The sequence below is a fragment of the Hemitrygon akajei genome, chromosome 32 (genome assembly GCF_048418815.1).
Source record: "Hemitrygon akajei chromosome 32, sHemAka1.3, whole genome shotgun sequence".
In the NCBI taxonomy this organism is placed as follows: Eukaryota; Metazoa; Chordata; class Chondrichthyes; order Myliobatiformes; family Dasyatidae; genus Hemitrygon; species Hemitrygon akajei.
Window position 1 is genome coordinate 13,019,757 of NC_133155.1, and position 17,041 is coordinate 13,036,797.

Sequence of the window (17,041 nt, forward strand, 5' to 3'; positions counted from 1 at the left end):
AAAAAATTCTAAATAACAATAATAATATAGCCCAAGGCCCTGAGTGTCATGGCCCATGGATGTTGTCCTGGAGCTACATTTCTGCAAGAACAGGCTGCCACAGATCCCTGACTCGTACAAGTATAACCAGAGACGAGTGCAATCCAGCTTGTCCTCCTGGGAGCAAACACTGGAGGGCAGCACCAACAGGAAGGAAAGCACCCAACCCAGTATGGGATTCAGCAGCACACAGCCAGCTCCAGTATCTCCCTCCCCAGTGACTGCAGCAGGCAACCCTAAGGCACAAGGGCCTGGTTCGAGGCTGCACAGCTCCCCTGCCGTCAGTCACACCAATGAGCCAGTGAATCAGAAGTACAGTATTCTACAAACGTACATTTACCTATGTCCAACAAGGTCTTGCGATCGCAATAAAAACATCAAAGTCAATCATTTTCACCATTTGCTGGATCACGCACTGCCTCCGCTCACCGCCTCTGTCGCCTTCTTTGCCGCATGGCTAAAGCACACTGCATCACAGTGCATAAGTCCAGGTCCCCTGCTAGTGGGGTAGACCTGCCATACTTGATAACCAGCAGTGCCCTGCGATTATACCAAAAATGACAAACAATTTCACTTTTTTATTTGGACCAGAGAGGCTGCTGCATCCAAGCATGCCACCATCTTACTGGAAGAAAGATCCTTCTTCCATCTCTTACAGCCCCCATGTCTCCATCCCCAATTGAAGAGGCAGAACTGAGATAGAGATGGCACCACATTTCCTCCCCTCCCAACTAATTTGCTCTCTCCCCCAGCTACTTTCTTCCTCCATCTCAGAATGCCAGCCTTACCAGATAATCAGTGAACGGAAATGGAGACGGCCATTTTGTGAGACTGTTGTTGCAGTCGCCAACTGATTCTTGCGTGGGGATAGCTTAAACAGAGCAATTGAAATGTGAACACAAGGAGTTTCTGCTAATAATCTGCTAAACCTGAGACCATTGCTAATTATTATGTTAAGTCACAGGCTTGAATGAGGAGTAATCCATGATCTTGTTAGGCTGTGTCTGGATCACCTGGTACGACTGATTTGAACAAATCAGAGTTGAAAAGAGCAAAAGGCATGAGGCTGAGGGCAAAGGCCATAGAGCAAGGCAACACATACACAGTTCTGGAGGAAATCAGCAGGTCAGGCAGCATCTATGGAAAAGAGTAAACAGTCAATGTTTTCAGCCAAGACTCTTGATCTGATGAAGGGTCTCGGCCCAAAACGTCGACTGTTTACTGTTATCCATAGATGCTGCCTGGCCTGCTGACTTCCTCCAGCAGTTGATGTGTGTTGCTTTAGATTTCCAGCATCTGCATATTTTCTCATGTTGGCTACAGAACAATATGGGTTGTAGTCCTGGACCAGAGCCACTAAGAAGATGGCCCTGGTTGGTCAGGTGACCTCAAGCCAATGAGATTGAAGTGCAACATTTGAAGTGGTGAGAAAAAGCATATAAAAATGCAAAGGAGCGACAACTCTCCAAAGACCAACCATCGCAGTTGTGAAGGACCCCCACATCGGAAACCTGGAGATTATAAATTGGGATCATGAGGAACACATGGCCGGCATTGACTCCTTTCCTGGATTTTACCTTTTCTGTTCTATGACTGTTGATGGAGAGTCAGGGAAACTTACTAGCTGCGCAAAAAGGTATTCAGTTGTGTAAATTCCCATGCTCTTCTGCGGAGTCAATAAAGGTACTTGTCAGCAAATACTGATTCCCCCTGTGCCTAACAGCAAGGTTGACACATGTTCAAAACGAAGTTGGAGGTGGAGCGGAGAAAAGTAGGAGCAGAGGAGGTTCAGAGCCCGTCATTCCGAACCGAGAGTGAGGATGGACGGATCTAAGCGCCGGACCGATTTGGAAAGGTCAAGTACAGGCTGGAATGTGGCAACGGGATCCAGGCCCATAGCGTATCGGAGTGGTGGGGTCCGGGGATGACCCTGTGGACAATTCAAATACTGGTCTAGTTGGACTGAAAAAAGTGGTATGTATGGAATGGAGGTGAGCTCTGCAAGCTGTGGTACTGAGACTGTGTCCTGCCACAGGCTTTGTGTTGCTACAATTTGCCCCACAGTGTGATGAACTGCAGCCGAGGCTATGGGCCTGCTCCAGGCTTCAGAGCTGCGGACTCACTTTTTAGTTCTGGATGCTGTAACTTGCTTTTATTGTTTGCATGAATTGTGTTTCTCCCTCCCCCTCCCTCTCTCCCCCTCCAAATAAGGTGTTCATCTTTCTTTTTAATGGCTGCTTGTAAGTCTTCGAATCTCAAGGTTGTTTAATTTATACATACTTTGATAGTGAATGTACTTTGAACTTAACTGATCATTATTACTAAGGGGTAATCCTTAATACTTACCTGCAATTCTTGGCTCAAAGCCCTTCTCGGCCCCTGTGTTAAGAGCATCTGCAGGAGCCAACTCACCATTACAGGTCCTCCAAGCTTACAAGTGTCCGACCTCTGTCTGTACTAGAATTTAGGGGACTGGTAGTACAGTTTTGTCAGATACTGCAGGGTCACAAGCATCTTCTGCCACCTGTGAACTTGGTTTGTGGCTACATTTCCACCTGGTGCATGGTTCAGGTTGCAAACTGTTCTCATGAATGGAACCCTGCTATAAACTGGAAATGACCTGCATTCAGTTAGCACATCCTGCTAAAACTGCTCAGTTTTTTTTAAACAAATTGTATATCTTTCAGTTAGTCCTGACAAAGGGTCTCGGTCCGAAACGTCGGCTGTACTTCTCCCTATAGATGCTGCCTGGCCTGCTGTGTTCCACCAGCATTTTGTGTGTGTTGCTTGTATATCTTAGTTTGCCATTTTGTGGAGTCGTAGAGCAATACTGCATGGATACAGTCTCATTGCCCAATGAGAACACACCTGCCATATTGTTCACCTAGCTAGTCCCAATTTCCTGCGTTCGGCCTCTCCCCCAATGTACCTGTCCAAGTAGTTCTTAAATGATACTATTCTATCTCAATCACTTCCTCTGATGCTGTTATAGTTTTATTTTAAAAGGTTATATTTGTTCCAAAGCTACACACTCCTATCATAGAGGATTGAGTTTGTTGATATTATCCTCCTCCTGGTTTAATTTTTCAGTATATCTAAACTGCTTTCTGTGACGTAGCACTTGTCATCATGGTACAGAACTTTGCTGAACTCGAATGAGTTCACTGCAGAAAACTATCCCAGCTTTTACTTGTTTTTATTTTGCCTGGACTATTGATGTGGTCAATAAGTGGTGTATCGACGTGGTGTAAATTCAATTCCTTCCAAGGCAGCCAAGGAATTTAAATAAATCTGGGAAAATTAAGCCCAGTGTCCCTGTAAGTTACCATGAAACTATTAGATTGTCATTAAAACACTCATCTATCTATTCAATGCTGTTCTTCAGGAAAAGGTATCTTCAATCTTTGCCTGGTATGGCATATGCAAGACTCCAAACCCACATCATTTACATGCCTTCTTAAATGGCCTCACAAGCTACTTAGTTGGAGGGGTTAAAAAAACTGAATGAGCTGAACCAGCTTTGATCTCCCACGTAGGTTTGATTAACTTTCAGTTGAATTTGCACAAGTGATGACAGATAATAATTTTCACTTGCAAATCTAGAAACGTTGTCATCGAAACGTTGGTTCAAATCGATACCTGCACCCAGATGGAAGCCCAAGAAGAGTTTATTTGTAAAAACTTTGATACTTTTCGGGGAGCCCGAAGCCCTGTGACATTGATTTTTCTGTGTCAGGTGTTTCTGTTGCCATCACTGTTTTAAGGCGGGGGGGGGGGGGGGGGCGAATTCCAACCATCTTTATGCCATGGGCCTCTACCATTAACTGAGGGGTCTGTAGACCCCTGATTTGGAACTCCTGTTTCAGGGCCATGCTGATGGATGAACTTTAGGTAGTTGTTCCCCCAGAAATCAGCACTGATAATGGCATCAGTAATTCTTTCCATGTGAACTCACTTATATAATAGCATTACCTCAAATGTGCTAGTGCCCAAATTGAAGGCATTGCTATGTGTTTTTGTACATCTTTCTGTCAAAACCAAGTACTGGTTACGACAAGGTCTTGTTTCAGGCATCTTGTTTGAAGGATTCCACTGGAGATTCAAGAGACTCCAGATGCTGAAATCTTGACACAACAAATAAAATACCAGAGGACTCAGCAGGTCAGGCAGCTTCTGTGGAGGGAAATGGACAACCTGTGTTTCAGGTTGAGACCCTTGATAACGATTTGGCTCTACTGGGACTGATTTTCCCCAGGGGGATAAAGAAATCTGGCACGTCCTCCATGGCACTTAGTGTTTTTGTTGATGCACCAAAGAAAACGTCCTCTTTGGATGCAGATGCTGGAAATCTTGAAAAACGCATGCAAAATGCTGGAGGAACTTAGGTAGCATCAATGGGGGAAAACAAACAGCAGAGACGCTGGCTTGTTAAGAGTGACTGCTCTGCCTATAACCACAAGAAACTGCAGAGAGTTGTGGACATAAATTGATGCATTACCAAAAGCAGTCTCCCCTCCATGGACTCTGCTTGCAATTCTCACTGCCCCAGGGAGTAATCAAAGCAGCAAGCATAATTAAAGATCCCACCCGCTCCAGATATTCTGTCTTCTTCCCCTTGCATTAGGCAGAAGGTACAAAAGCCTAAAAGCATGCTCACCGTGCTCAAGGCCAGCTTCTGTCCCACTACCATAAGATTATTCAACAGTTCCTTAGTACAATAAGATGGACTCAATCTCACTATGAACTTGCACCTTATTGTCTACCTGTTCTGCACTTTCTCTTTAACTGTAGTACTTTATTCTGCACTCTGCTATTGTTTTCTCTTGTGCTACCTCAATAGTTGTAATGAATTATCTGCATGGACAGTATGCAAGGAATGTTTTTTCATTGTACCTCAGTTCATGTGAGATTTATAAACTAACTTAATTTAAACAGTTAACATGAGGAAATCTGCAGTTGCTGGAAATTCAAACAACAACACACACAAAATGCTGGTAGAACACAGCAGGCCAGGCAGCATCTGTAGGGAGAAGCGCTGTTGACGTTTCGGGCCGAGACCCTTCGTCGACAGCGCTTCTCCCTATAGATACTGCCTGGCCTGCTGTGTTCTACCAGCATTTTGTGTGTGTTGTTGTTTTAATTTAAACAGTTGACATTTTGGACTCGATGAAGGGTTTCGGCCAAAACCATCAACTGTTTATTTTCCTCCATAGATGCTGCCTGACTTGCTGAGTTCCTTATGTGTGTGTTGCTGTAGATTTCCATCACCTTCTGTTTAATTTAATCTTCCTTCGGGAATCATGCTTTTCCAGATATTTGTATCCTTTCTGACATTCTGGCACCCTCTAGTCACCCAAGAAGTTTGGTTTGTTCTGCTCCAAATTATAGTTGATGTTTTACAGGCAGGAAAAGAGATCCCTGGACAAAGGCCAAGTATCTCTTGTCCTCGCATCACTGGACCTTCCTTTCTTCCTCATCCCGGGATGGTGGGTGGTGTTCTTCTTCTTGTAAAGTTTAATGGTGGTTGGCAGACCCACATAAGGTGCACTACCACCACCTTCTGAGTTGGAGCGTGGAGCAAAAGAGTCAGGAGGTATAACCACTAAATTACCCCTCCAAAAAAACTCAAATAGTATTAAGAAGTCTGATGCTTTTCAGAAAGTCAAATACACACTTATATACATTACAATGGTAGTGATATCCAAACAATCTTTCCATGTTAAAATGTTTCCTTGTACCTCACGGGAACTGCATTCAGATGATATATGCTGTGCCAGTTCTTGACAAGTGCACTCCCTACAGATGCTGGTATCATGGATATTAATTCTGAAAAGGGAATTATTCAACCTAGTATGTCCAATATGTAAACGTATAAGCATTACTTCTCTCCTTTTACACCCATCCCCCAGTTCAGTACTCACCATCCTCTGAATTTTTACATAAATGCTGCTCTTTCTTTTCCTTATCCCAACTTTGTTGCCACAGTGATTGAAATGTACGGCTTTCATCTACCCCTTTTGCAAAGGCACCACTACATTTACAGTATATCCTTAATTTGAAGTGATTGCTTGGCAAGGATATCTGTCATCTCGTTTCCTTCAACGTCAACATGGGCAGGAACCCATATGAAACATGCCGAGATCCTGCAGCCTCAACGGATGTTGTTCAATCCCAAAAAGAATGTCTGGCCAACAGTTTGAAGAACCCATTCTAACAGATGTCAAGACCAAGGCTAAAATGATAGCAGTCACCTGAGATGTTAATATTGATACTTTGTCTGATAAACTTTTCTTAATATGTGGTCACCGGAAACTTTGGAACAGGAACAGAAACAGAAACACATGTATGACCTGTCACTGGATCTTTTGCACCATCTGTGTAGATATGTAGGAATCCATAATATGTGCCTTGCATAATTTGCTGAACTTCCTGTGCCACTGATTAACAATCACTCCTCATCTTGATCTTTTCCTGAAAGCCCAAATCAACCAGAGGCAAAGGGAAAATCCACTGAGGAGTGACAGAAAGGGGTACACTGGGACCATAATCCACGTTATACAAATCAAGGTTTTGTGCCCATTCACCCAAAACTTGTGAATACAGTGCTCCCAACATTCTACTAATGTTGGGTGACCAACCTTATGTCATCTTATGTTAACCCATTAAATCATCGCTAAATGTAACTTCCGCAGATGTAAAGGTACTTCACCCATTTCTATCAGTTTGCTGAAATTGGGAGTCAAAAGGGCCCGAAGAATTATTGGGGACCTGAGTCACCCCAACCACAAACTGTTTCAGCTGCTACCATCTGAGCAATGGTACCGCAGCAAAAAAGCCAGGACCAACAGGCTCCGGGACAGTTTCTTCCACCAGGCCATCAGACTGATTAATTCACGCGTATACAATTGTACTTCAATGCTACATTGACTGTCCTGTTGTACGTACTATTTACTACAAATTACTATAAATTGCACATTTAGACAGATGTAACATAAACACGAGAAAATCTTGCAGATGCTGGAGATTCAAGTAACACACACAAAATGCTGGTGGAACGCAGCAGGCCAGGCTAGGAAGAAGCACAGTCGATGTTTTGGGCCGAGGCTCTTCGTCAGGTCTAACTGAAAGAAGAGGTAGTAAGAGATTTGAAAGTGGGGTGGGGTGGTAGGTGAGGACAAGGGGAACCTTGTGACAATTTTTACTCTTCATGTATGTGAAGGATATAATAAAGTCAATTCAACTGGGCATGATTTAATAGCACCACAACATAAGTCAAGTTTATTGTCATTTCGACCATAAACTGCTGGTACAGTACACAGTAAAAACGAAACAACGTTCCTCCAGGACCCTGGTGCTACATGAAACAACACAAAACTACACTAGACTATGTGAGACAGCACAAGGCTACACTAGACTACGTAAAACAACATAAAAACTGCACTAGACTACAGACCTGCACAGGACTACATAAAGTGCACGAAACAGTGCAGGGCAGTACAATAATTAATAAACAAGACAATAGGCACAGTAGAGGACAAATTACAATAAATGATGTAGATGTCAGCCTAGACTCTGAGTATTGAGGAGTCTGATGGCTTGGGGGAAGACACTTGAGCTTTATCTAGGGCAAGAGTTCCCAACCGGGGGTCCATGGCATAAAAAAGGGTGGGAACCCAAGGTCTAGTGGCTTTAAGATTGCTGATGAGGCTGACCCATAAGCAACACATCTATAATCAAAGAATGATCTGATTAATGCAGTGTACATTTGTTTAAATGGCTCAGTACGTGCACCCTAGCACATTAAGGGCTTTTAAAAAATTTCTCTAGGATTTTTGTGTCCATCCACATACAGTATCTAGAAACTTTACCACTGACCCTTGGTTAGAGATTTACCATATAACTTGAAATCAGTAGTGGGTGTAATGTTCCTTTTAGAAAAACAAATACTTTGAGTATCTTAAACCCCCACCAACATCCCCCTCCCTTAGTAGCTGCCTGCCTTTCCCTAACTGCATAATTTATATTCCTGCCTCTCTTCGATGGGCGGAGTTTCGCGCTCGGATGCTACTTATACCGGCGAAAAGGGGGCGGGCCGCCGTACGTAGGGACCAATCACGTCGCGGAGGGGGCGGGGCCGCGCGCCAGGCGCCTGCGCACTGCAGCCGCGCGGGAAGCTGATTTGAATCATCGGTTGTGTTGTCGCTGGCTTTTCCCGCTGCCGAGAGATCAAGATGGGGAAGGGGACGCTTTCACTGTAGATGTCCCGACCGAATGCTCGGCGCCTCAGCCCGTCGGCTCTCTGTGTGCTTTTGCATTTTTAAAAATTGCGTTGACGGCGCTGCTCCGAGATGTCTGTGGCGGAGCCGCGCGGCGAGGTAAGAACCGAGCAAGATGGAGCCGGGCGGTAGCGGGCCCGCTCCCCGGATGGGTCCCGCCGTGGGATCACAGCAGCCGAAGCCTGTCCAGGCAGCCTCCCCGGCCATTTAACCACCGCTGTGTGGCTCCTGCCCTTCGGCAGACCTGTCAGCCGCCGCCGGTTTTCTCCCTGCTGAGTTTAAATGCGCCGTGTTTAATTCCGGTTATTTTGTACCCCCAGTACCTGCAGATTATCTGCGATATCCCCAGTTCACATCGATGTAGCATTAACCTTTGTTCAAGCTTTGGCGGCAGGTTGGTTGGCAGTTAGTTTATGCTTGGCGGTTTACTCCTAATGTGCTTAAGTAGTGCAGTATACACCCTTTTTTTAATATCCTGCATTTTAACCTCTTAAGCCATTGACGTTATTGTAATACAATCTTGAGAGCATTTAACTTTCAAATAATACTTCTTTTCATGGGTCAGGCTAAAACCGAGCAGTATGAACCTTAATCTTGGATCGCAATATGGAAGATTAAGCATGAGATGGCTGATCTGGGGAAAAGTAATATTTAAATCAGTTGTATTTTCTTTTGATGCCCAGATGTACGATAGTTTGTCTCTCCCAATTGATATTATCAAACTTGGTGTGTTTGTTGTCCAGGATCACATTAATTCTATCATTGGAGTGTTAAGAAAGCCTACTATATTATTTTTAAAATTTGTTTCCCTGTTGCATTAGATGCTCTGTATAATAGAGGTCTGTGACATCCCAGAGTCTGTGCCCAGGTTTAGAGTATCGACCTGAAGCTAACTTTGTTACTCTTTCTGACCTGCCATGTTTTTCTGACACGATCTGATTTTATTTCAGATTTCCAGCATTTGCAGCTTCTTAATTTTCGTTTCTGATGTGTTTTATTTCTAGTTGGGATTTTAGTTTGGTTTCTGTTGGAATGTGGTATGATGGGTTCAGCTGCCTTTGGCAATCACTTTCCTTGACGTTGATCTTTTTTGGCGGACTTGGCAAAGCAACTGCAACAAATTTTCTACGTAACAAGCAGCAACAATACAATACTGTGCAAAAGTTGTAGACACCCTAGATTTTTCATATAAATTTTGTTTCAAATGTTTATGTTTTATCTTCTGCATTTAGTGTCAGTAGAAAGTAGGAAATTTTAGATTTCCAAAAAAAAATAGATGTCACAGAGAAACGTTTGTACTTTGTTAAAGAATGTAACATATTAAGTGTTAGGCAATTTTTCAAATAAAAACTTGATTATTTTGTGGTATTTAGCCCAGTGTATGATTAAACAAAGGTAAACAGGTGCTAATAATCAAATCACTTGAGTTGACTGAACTAAGCTGATTAACTAACAGAAATGGGTGTAGGAGAAACAAACCAAAAAGTGAGGGTATGACAGTTTAACCTTCAAATCATCAATTCTTCCATTTTGGCATGGTAAGCGTGATCATAGCAACAAGACACAAGGTGGTCGAGTTGCATCAGCAAGAACCCTTGTAAGCAGAAATATCAGGGCAGACAGGAGTTTCAAGATGTGCTGTCAAAGGTCTTCTGAAGAAGCACAAAAATGAGCAAGGCTGAGTACCAGAAACGCAGTGGCCATCCATGGAAACTGAGTGCAGCAAACAAGAGATTTATCAAACTGATGCCTCTTCTAAATCAGAAGAAATTCATCACTGCTAGCAAATCTGAAATCACAGATGCCACTGGAACCCATATACACCCTTCCTTCTACAGACTGGAGATGTCTTAATGAGTGCTGTCTATGGAAGAGTTACTGCCAAAAAGTTATTGCTACAAAATGGAAACAAAGCCAAGAGGTTTGCTTATAACACAAGGACTAGGGTGCTGAATAATGGCAGCAAGTGATCACGACTGATGAGTCAAAATTTGAAAATTTTGGCCCAAACAGGAGCTGGAGAGTGCTACGTGGATGGGTGTCTACAGCCAATAGTGAAATGCGGCAGATGCTCCCTGCAGGGTTAGCATTGCATTTCTGCAAATGGAGTTGGTGATCTTGTCAAAATCGATGGGATTGTCAATACTGAGAAGTACAAGCAGATTCTCATCCGTCATGCACTACTGTCAGGGAGGCGTCTGACTGGTTCCAACTTCATTCTGCAGCAGGACAATGACCCCAAACACGCAACCAAGGTCATAAAGAACTATATTCAGCAAAAAGGAGAGCAAGGAGTTCGGCAATAGATGGTATGGCTTCAGGGCCCCGACCTCAGCGTCATCAAAGCTGTCTATGTTTACCTGGATACACTGAGCAAACGAGGCAGCCAAAGCTTGCAGAAGAACAATGGCAAATTCTCCAAGGTGCTTGGAACAACCTGCCCGTCAATTTTCTTATGAAACTGCAGGATAGTTTACCTAAGATAATAGATGCAGTTTTAAAGGCAAAGGGTGGTCACATCAAATATTTATTTGATTTAATTTTTTTTTACTGTTTACTGCTTGTATGATAACTTTTTGATATTTACGAACATTTCGATATTTTTGAAAGCATCTTCACTTTACAGAATTTTTTACATGGGACGAAGACTTGCACCATACTGTAAATAATAACAAGAAATAACAAGCATTTCCATTTTTTTGATAAATACTAAAACTCAAACACTTAAACTATGGGTTAGATATACTTTAACTTACTGGATTAGAATAGCAAGGCCTGCTAATTTGTGTTAAATTTGGAATAAAAGCATCTAGTATCATAATGGTGTCCACACAGCCTTCAAGGAAGGAAATTTTAGTCCTTGCTAGGTAGTCACAAAGCAAGCAGTTGATTCTTTGCTCTTCTCTGAAAAACCTGGAAAGCTGACCTGTGGTGGGGTGATTGGCCATGGAAGCATTGCTGCTCCCAGCAAATTCTACATCCTCTGAATGTTCACAAAGCTTGGGTAATGTTATGTGTGCAACATCGTGTGCAGTGCTATTATAAATTAAAACACATTGCAAGATCTTATATGAAAAGAAACATAAATCTCATTCTAGCATGTGCTTTCGTCTGTTAATTTTTTTTTGCAGATAATGAATTATAGTAGTAAATTTGGTTACTTTGCCCAAAATAGAGCGGTTATAATACCAAAGTAAATAGAGAGACATTTGCAGTCTGAACACAGCACTCACTTTAAGCCATTTCTCCATCAATAGTTTGACTCAATATGTCAACAAATAGGTGCTGTTTCTGTTGTGGCCAATGCTGAAATAGTCATCCTGTGTTTATATTTATTTCCAGCTGAATCTTGTCGGAGAAGAGAAAACAGTTGACAGTGATACTGACAGTGGTAAAGGAAGTTGTGGAATGGACTCCCTGCACTCCAACAAGGAATTGAGTCATTTTAATGGAGGTTTGTGTTCTTTCCCTACTGTATGACTTTAAGTTATCAGCTCCTTGGTCTCATCTAATCTAAAATGATCTCTTTCGCGTTATGGAATTGAATTGTTTCTGTACAGGAGGCAGCTGTTTGGGTCAGTATGCACACACTGACTCATTGCAGGCTAATCCAGTCAGTTCCATTCCGTGCAGTTCTGCAAATCAAATAGCTGTCTAATTGCTATTTGAAATTCCTGATTGGCTTTTCCTTTCGCTGTAGCAGGTACAGAGCTCCAGATGATGATCACTTAGTTTTTTGTTCTCACACAAATTAATGTACTCGTATCTTTTGCTAATCGTTTTCAATCTATGACTCTTGGTTCCTGAACCATTCAGAAGTAGAATTTGCTTTTCTTTCTTTAACAGTTGTGGTCTTTAACATTTGTTTCTCCCATTTGTGGTCTTCTACTTCCAGCATGGGTTCAGAAAGGGGAAATTATGTTTTACTAAAATCCTGCAGTTCTATGAAGAGGCGACTAAAATTTATATTAACAATAGAGTGCTTGATATCATTTACTTGGACTTTCAGAAGGCTTTTGACAATGTACCCCACAAGAGGTTAATAATCAACTTACAGGAGGTAGGGATTCAGGTTGATGTGTGTGAATGGGTGCAGAACTGGCTCAAAAACAGAAAACAATGAGTTAGGATGAGAGCATCATTTTCACACCTAGAAGACGTTAAAAGTGGGATCCTGCAGTGATCAGATTTGGGTCTGCAGCTGTTTTTAATTTACAGTAATGATTTGGATAAACACAGCAAATAAACTAGTAAAGTTTGCAGATGACACAAAATTGGGGGGTGCGGTTAATATTATTCAGGAAGCAGAATCAATACAGTTCGATCTAAATAGAATCCAGAAGTAGAAATATTAGATATAAATATATAATGGGGGGTGATCTTGAGTTAGAAAATGCACTGTATGAGAAGGATTTGGGCATCCTGGTAGACTCATCACTATCAACATCTGGACAGTGCACAAAAGCGATTAGGAAGGTTAATAGAATGTAGAGCTAAATAATGTGCTCAGTGGAATTAACGTCTAGATTTGTTCTTGTTTAACTGTAAAATGCACATATGAGGCCACACCTTAAGTACTGTGTACAATTTTGGTCTCCAGGTTTTGTGAGGGATGTGAAGGTACTGGAGAGAGTTCAGAGAAGGGTGATGAGACTCATTCCAGACCTGTGGGGTATGATCTATGAAGAAAAACTGTAAGAATTAAATCTTTTTAGCTTAAGTAGACATAGAATGAGAGGAGACACGATAGAAGTGTTCAGAATCATTCAGGGTATAAGTAGATGTCAGCTGCTACTTCAGAATTAATCCATCAACGAAGATACAGGGCCATAGGTGGAGACTGGTTAAAGGGAGATTTCAAACTAACATCAGGAAGCATTTCTTTACACAGTGAGTTGTGGACACGTGGAACAAACTACCTAGTTGTGTAGTTGAGAATAGTACCTTAGAGGCTTTCAAATCTAATCTCGAAAGTTACTTCAACACACTATGTGGATAGGAATTTGGCAAGCTTTGTTGGGCCAGATAGATAGATAGGCTTTATTGATCCATAAGGAAATCACAGTGTCACAGTAGCATTACAAGTACACAGATATAAATATTAGAAAAGAAATAAGAAAGAATAATAAAAAAAAGTAAGTTACCTCAAACAGTATAACAGGAGGGGGTTATCACTTCCCTGGCTATATGTTGACTCATTATACAGCCTAATGGCTGAGGGTAAGAACGACCTTGTAAAACACTCTTTGGAACAGTGCAGTTGTCGTAGTCTATTACTAAAAGTGCTCCTCCATTCAGCCAAGGTGGCATGCAGAGAGCAAGAAACATTGTCCAGAATTGCCAGGATTTTCCGTAGGGACCTTTGTTCTACCACAGACTCAGTGTCTAGTTTGACTTCCATAACAAAGCCAGCCTTTCTGATCAGAGATTAAGCCTGTTGGCATCACCTGTTTTGCACACCACTGCAGAGAAGATCGTACTGCTGACATCAAGCTGGTAGAACATGTGAAGGAGAGGCCTGCATACTCCAAAGGACCTCAGTCTCCTCAGGAAGTTGAGGCAACTCTGGCCTTTCTTGTACACGGCCTCTCTGTTGGTGCTCCACTCACGTCTGTCACCCAGTAGCGCCCTCAAGTACTTGTAGGCCCTCACCACATCCACGTCCTCACCATCAATAGTAACAGGGAGCAGAACAGGCTTAGGAACAGGGAGAATGGCCTGTTCTTGTCAAAAACTTTCTGTTCTTCTAATATACATTGATTGTATGTCCATAGAGTAAATCTAGGCACAGAAGTGTCTGTATATAAGATGACCCTGACAGGAAATGATGAAGTTTTGGTGGTGGTGAGGTGGAGGTGCTGATCAGTCTTGCTGCTTGGGGAATGTTACTGTTTTTGAGCCTGGTTGTTTCCTCCTCTCTGATCGGAGCAGGACAAACAGTCCATGAGTAAGGTGGGTGGGGGCCTTCGTGATGTTGCTGGCCTTATTCACTGTTTTCCATATTTTACTGATAATAGAACATGGAATTTATCCAGGCCATGACTTTACTCACTGCAACTGGGCCTCCAGGCTCTGCTTCTCCCCCCTCACCGCTCTCCAAACCCATGTCTCTCAGTCTCCACTGTCACCTCTTGGTCTTTAAGCCTCTATCTTCCTCCCACCACACCTTGTTGAACACTCCAACTCTGCTCTGGCAACAGCAACTCGCTTTCTCCTCAACCCAGATCTCAGTTCTAATCCTTGCTGTGTCTTTACCATGCCCTCCAACCTTCCCCACTCTGAGACAGAGTGTTCTGTCCTCAGCAAGGGCCTTACCTTTGTTTCCCTTCTCCCACACCTCAGTGAGCTCTGTGCCCACCAAGATGTTGCGCTCTCCTGTTGCCTCTGTCTCCAAGCCCACTTCTTTAGCAAGAATTCCATGTCCCGCACTGATGACCTCTTCTCCTGTCTTTAACCCTGCTCCTATTGGACACCACGCTCTGGTTCTCTGCCTGCTCTGGACCTTTCCATCTCAAAATACTGATGAGACATTAACCATTGTGACTTCAGCATTCCTCTCTCCTCCTCAAAACTTGCCCACTTCTGCATGCGCTGCCCTCTACTCTCTCCACACCAATCCCAACCTTGCCATCAAACCCACGGACAAAGTGGGTGCTGTTTTGGTATAGGGCACTGACCTCTAAACTCAGTCACCTCATCACCTACCTCTTGAAGAGGACTACACTTCAGAACATCGGAAAACTGTCTCCTTACATCATAACTGACCTCATCAAATCTGGAGGCCTCCCATCCACTGCCACCAAACTCATAGTTCCCTTACCCCACACTAATTGCTTCTACTTCCTACCCAAGATCCATAAACCTAACTGTCCGGGTAAGTCCTTTGTCTTTGCTTGCTCCTGCCCCACTGAACGCATGTCCTCATACCTCAACTCCATTCTATCCCCTTGATTCTTCCCACCTACATCTGTGACACTTCTCATGCTCTCGAACTCACTAGAAACTTTTCAATTCTCTGGCCCTGACCACCTCATTTTCACCTGCATGTTTGGTCCCTATATACTTCTATAACCTATCAAAAAGGCTTCAAAGCTCTCCACTTTATCAAAAGAACTTACCAATTCTCCTCCTCCCCCCCCCCCCCCCCCCCCCACCACCACCCTACTCCATCTGGCAGAAATGGTCCTCACCCTCAATAATTCTTCCATCTACTCCTCGCACTTGCTCCAGACTTGAGGGTAGACATGTGCCCCTGTTATACTTGCCTAATAATTCGCTAGGTAGAACAGTCCATGCTCCAAAGCCTTCCCCGGTAATACTCCCTGTCTCTTCCTTCGCTACAAAGATGACTGCATGGATCTGCTTCATGCATCCATGCTGAGCTTGTCAATTTCATCAACTTTGCCTCTAGCTTCCCACCTGCTCAGCTATTCACTTGGTCTATTTCTGACACTTCACTCTCCTTTCTCAATCTCTCTGTCTCCATCTCGAGACAAACTGTCAACCAACTTTTCATAAACCTACCAATTACCTTTGTTATCTTGACTGTACCTCTTCCTACCATGCCTCTTCCCTTGTCTGTTTATCCCTTTCCACTGTCTCTTGTAAAAGATGCTATTCCCTTTTCTCAGTTCCTACTTGCTCCATCACATCAGTTTCCAGGATGCAGCTTTCCTTTCAGAACATCATTGATGTGCTACAGCTTCAAACAGTGGGGTTTCCCTTCCTCCACTCTTGATGCTGCCCTCACCTGCATCTCCTCCATTTCCTGAACATCTGCGCTCACCCCCATCTTCCTGCTAGCTTAACAGTGAAGTTCCTCTTGTCCTTGCCTACCATCCCATGAGCCTCTGCATCCAACACATAATTGTCCACAACTTCCGGATCGCCAAAGGGATCCCGCCACTAAACATATTTTTACCTCACACCCTCCACTTTCCCACAGGACCACTCCCTTTGTGATTCTCTTCTCCATTCATTCCTCCCCACTAATCTCCCGTCTGATACTTATTCCTCCAAACGGCCTAAGTGCTAAACCTACCCATTCATGTCCTTCATTTCCTCCATTTAGGGGCCCCAAACAGTCCTTCCAGGTCAGGCAACACTTCAACTGCGAATCTGCTGGGGTCATCTAATGTGTTCAGTGCTCCCAATGTGGTCTCCTCTACATTGGTGAGACCATCACAAATTGGGAAAACATCTCATTGAGTACCTCTACTACATCTGCCAAAAGCTGAATTTTCCAGTGGCCAACCGTTTTAATTCCGATTCCCATTCCATTCCATTGTCAGTCCATGGCCAACAGCTGTATTCCGTCTGGGTAGCTTCTAACCTGATGGCATGAATATTGATTTCTCCTTCCAGTTAAAAAAAACTTCCTCCTTCTATTCTCCACTTTGGCTTTTTACCTCTTCAGACCTACCTCTCATTCCCCCTGAGTTCTCCCATCCCTCCTTCTGTTTCTCCTACAGTCCACTCTCCTCTTCTATCCAACTCCTTCCACTCCAGTCCTTTACCTTTCCTACCCACCTGCTTCACCTGTCTTCTAGCTTGTTCTGATGCTAGATTGTTGTGATCAGCAGACACTCTAAAAATTTAATACTGTGCCTTTTCTTAAATTTCTGCAACCAATTTGCTGAATGTTCACAATTACCTTCAATTTTCAGTTCATCTTTGCTTGTTTAATGATCAGCATACCGTAAAATAGCACATGTTCACTCAGACTC

The 17,041-nt window shown here is 43.2% G+C and overlaps 1 protein-coding gene across 3 annotated transcripts in view; it reads left to right on the forward strand.

Annotated features, from left to right (window-relative positions):
* The first annotated feature begins 8,203 nt into the window (after positions 1 to 8,203).
* LOC140719797 (claspin) overlaps positions 8,204 to 17,041 on the forward strand; it is a 44,578-nt gene continuing 35,740 nt past the window's right edge. For all 3 annotated transcript variants that reach the window (XM_073034675.1, XM_073034674.1, XM_073034676.1), the window contains exons 1-2: positions 8,204 to 8,414; positions 11,658 to 11,769. In XM_073034675.1, coding sequence (XP_072890776.1) covers positions 8,388 to 8,414; positions 11,658 to 11,769 — 139 coding nt within the window. In that variant the 5' untranslated portion in view covers positions 8,204 to 8,387. The remainder of the gene's footprint in view (positions 8,415 to 11,657; positions 11,770 to 17,041) is intronic.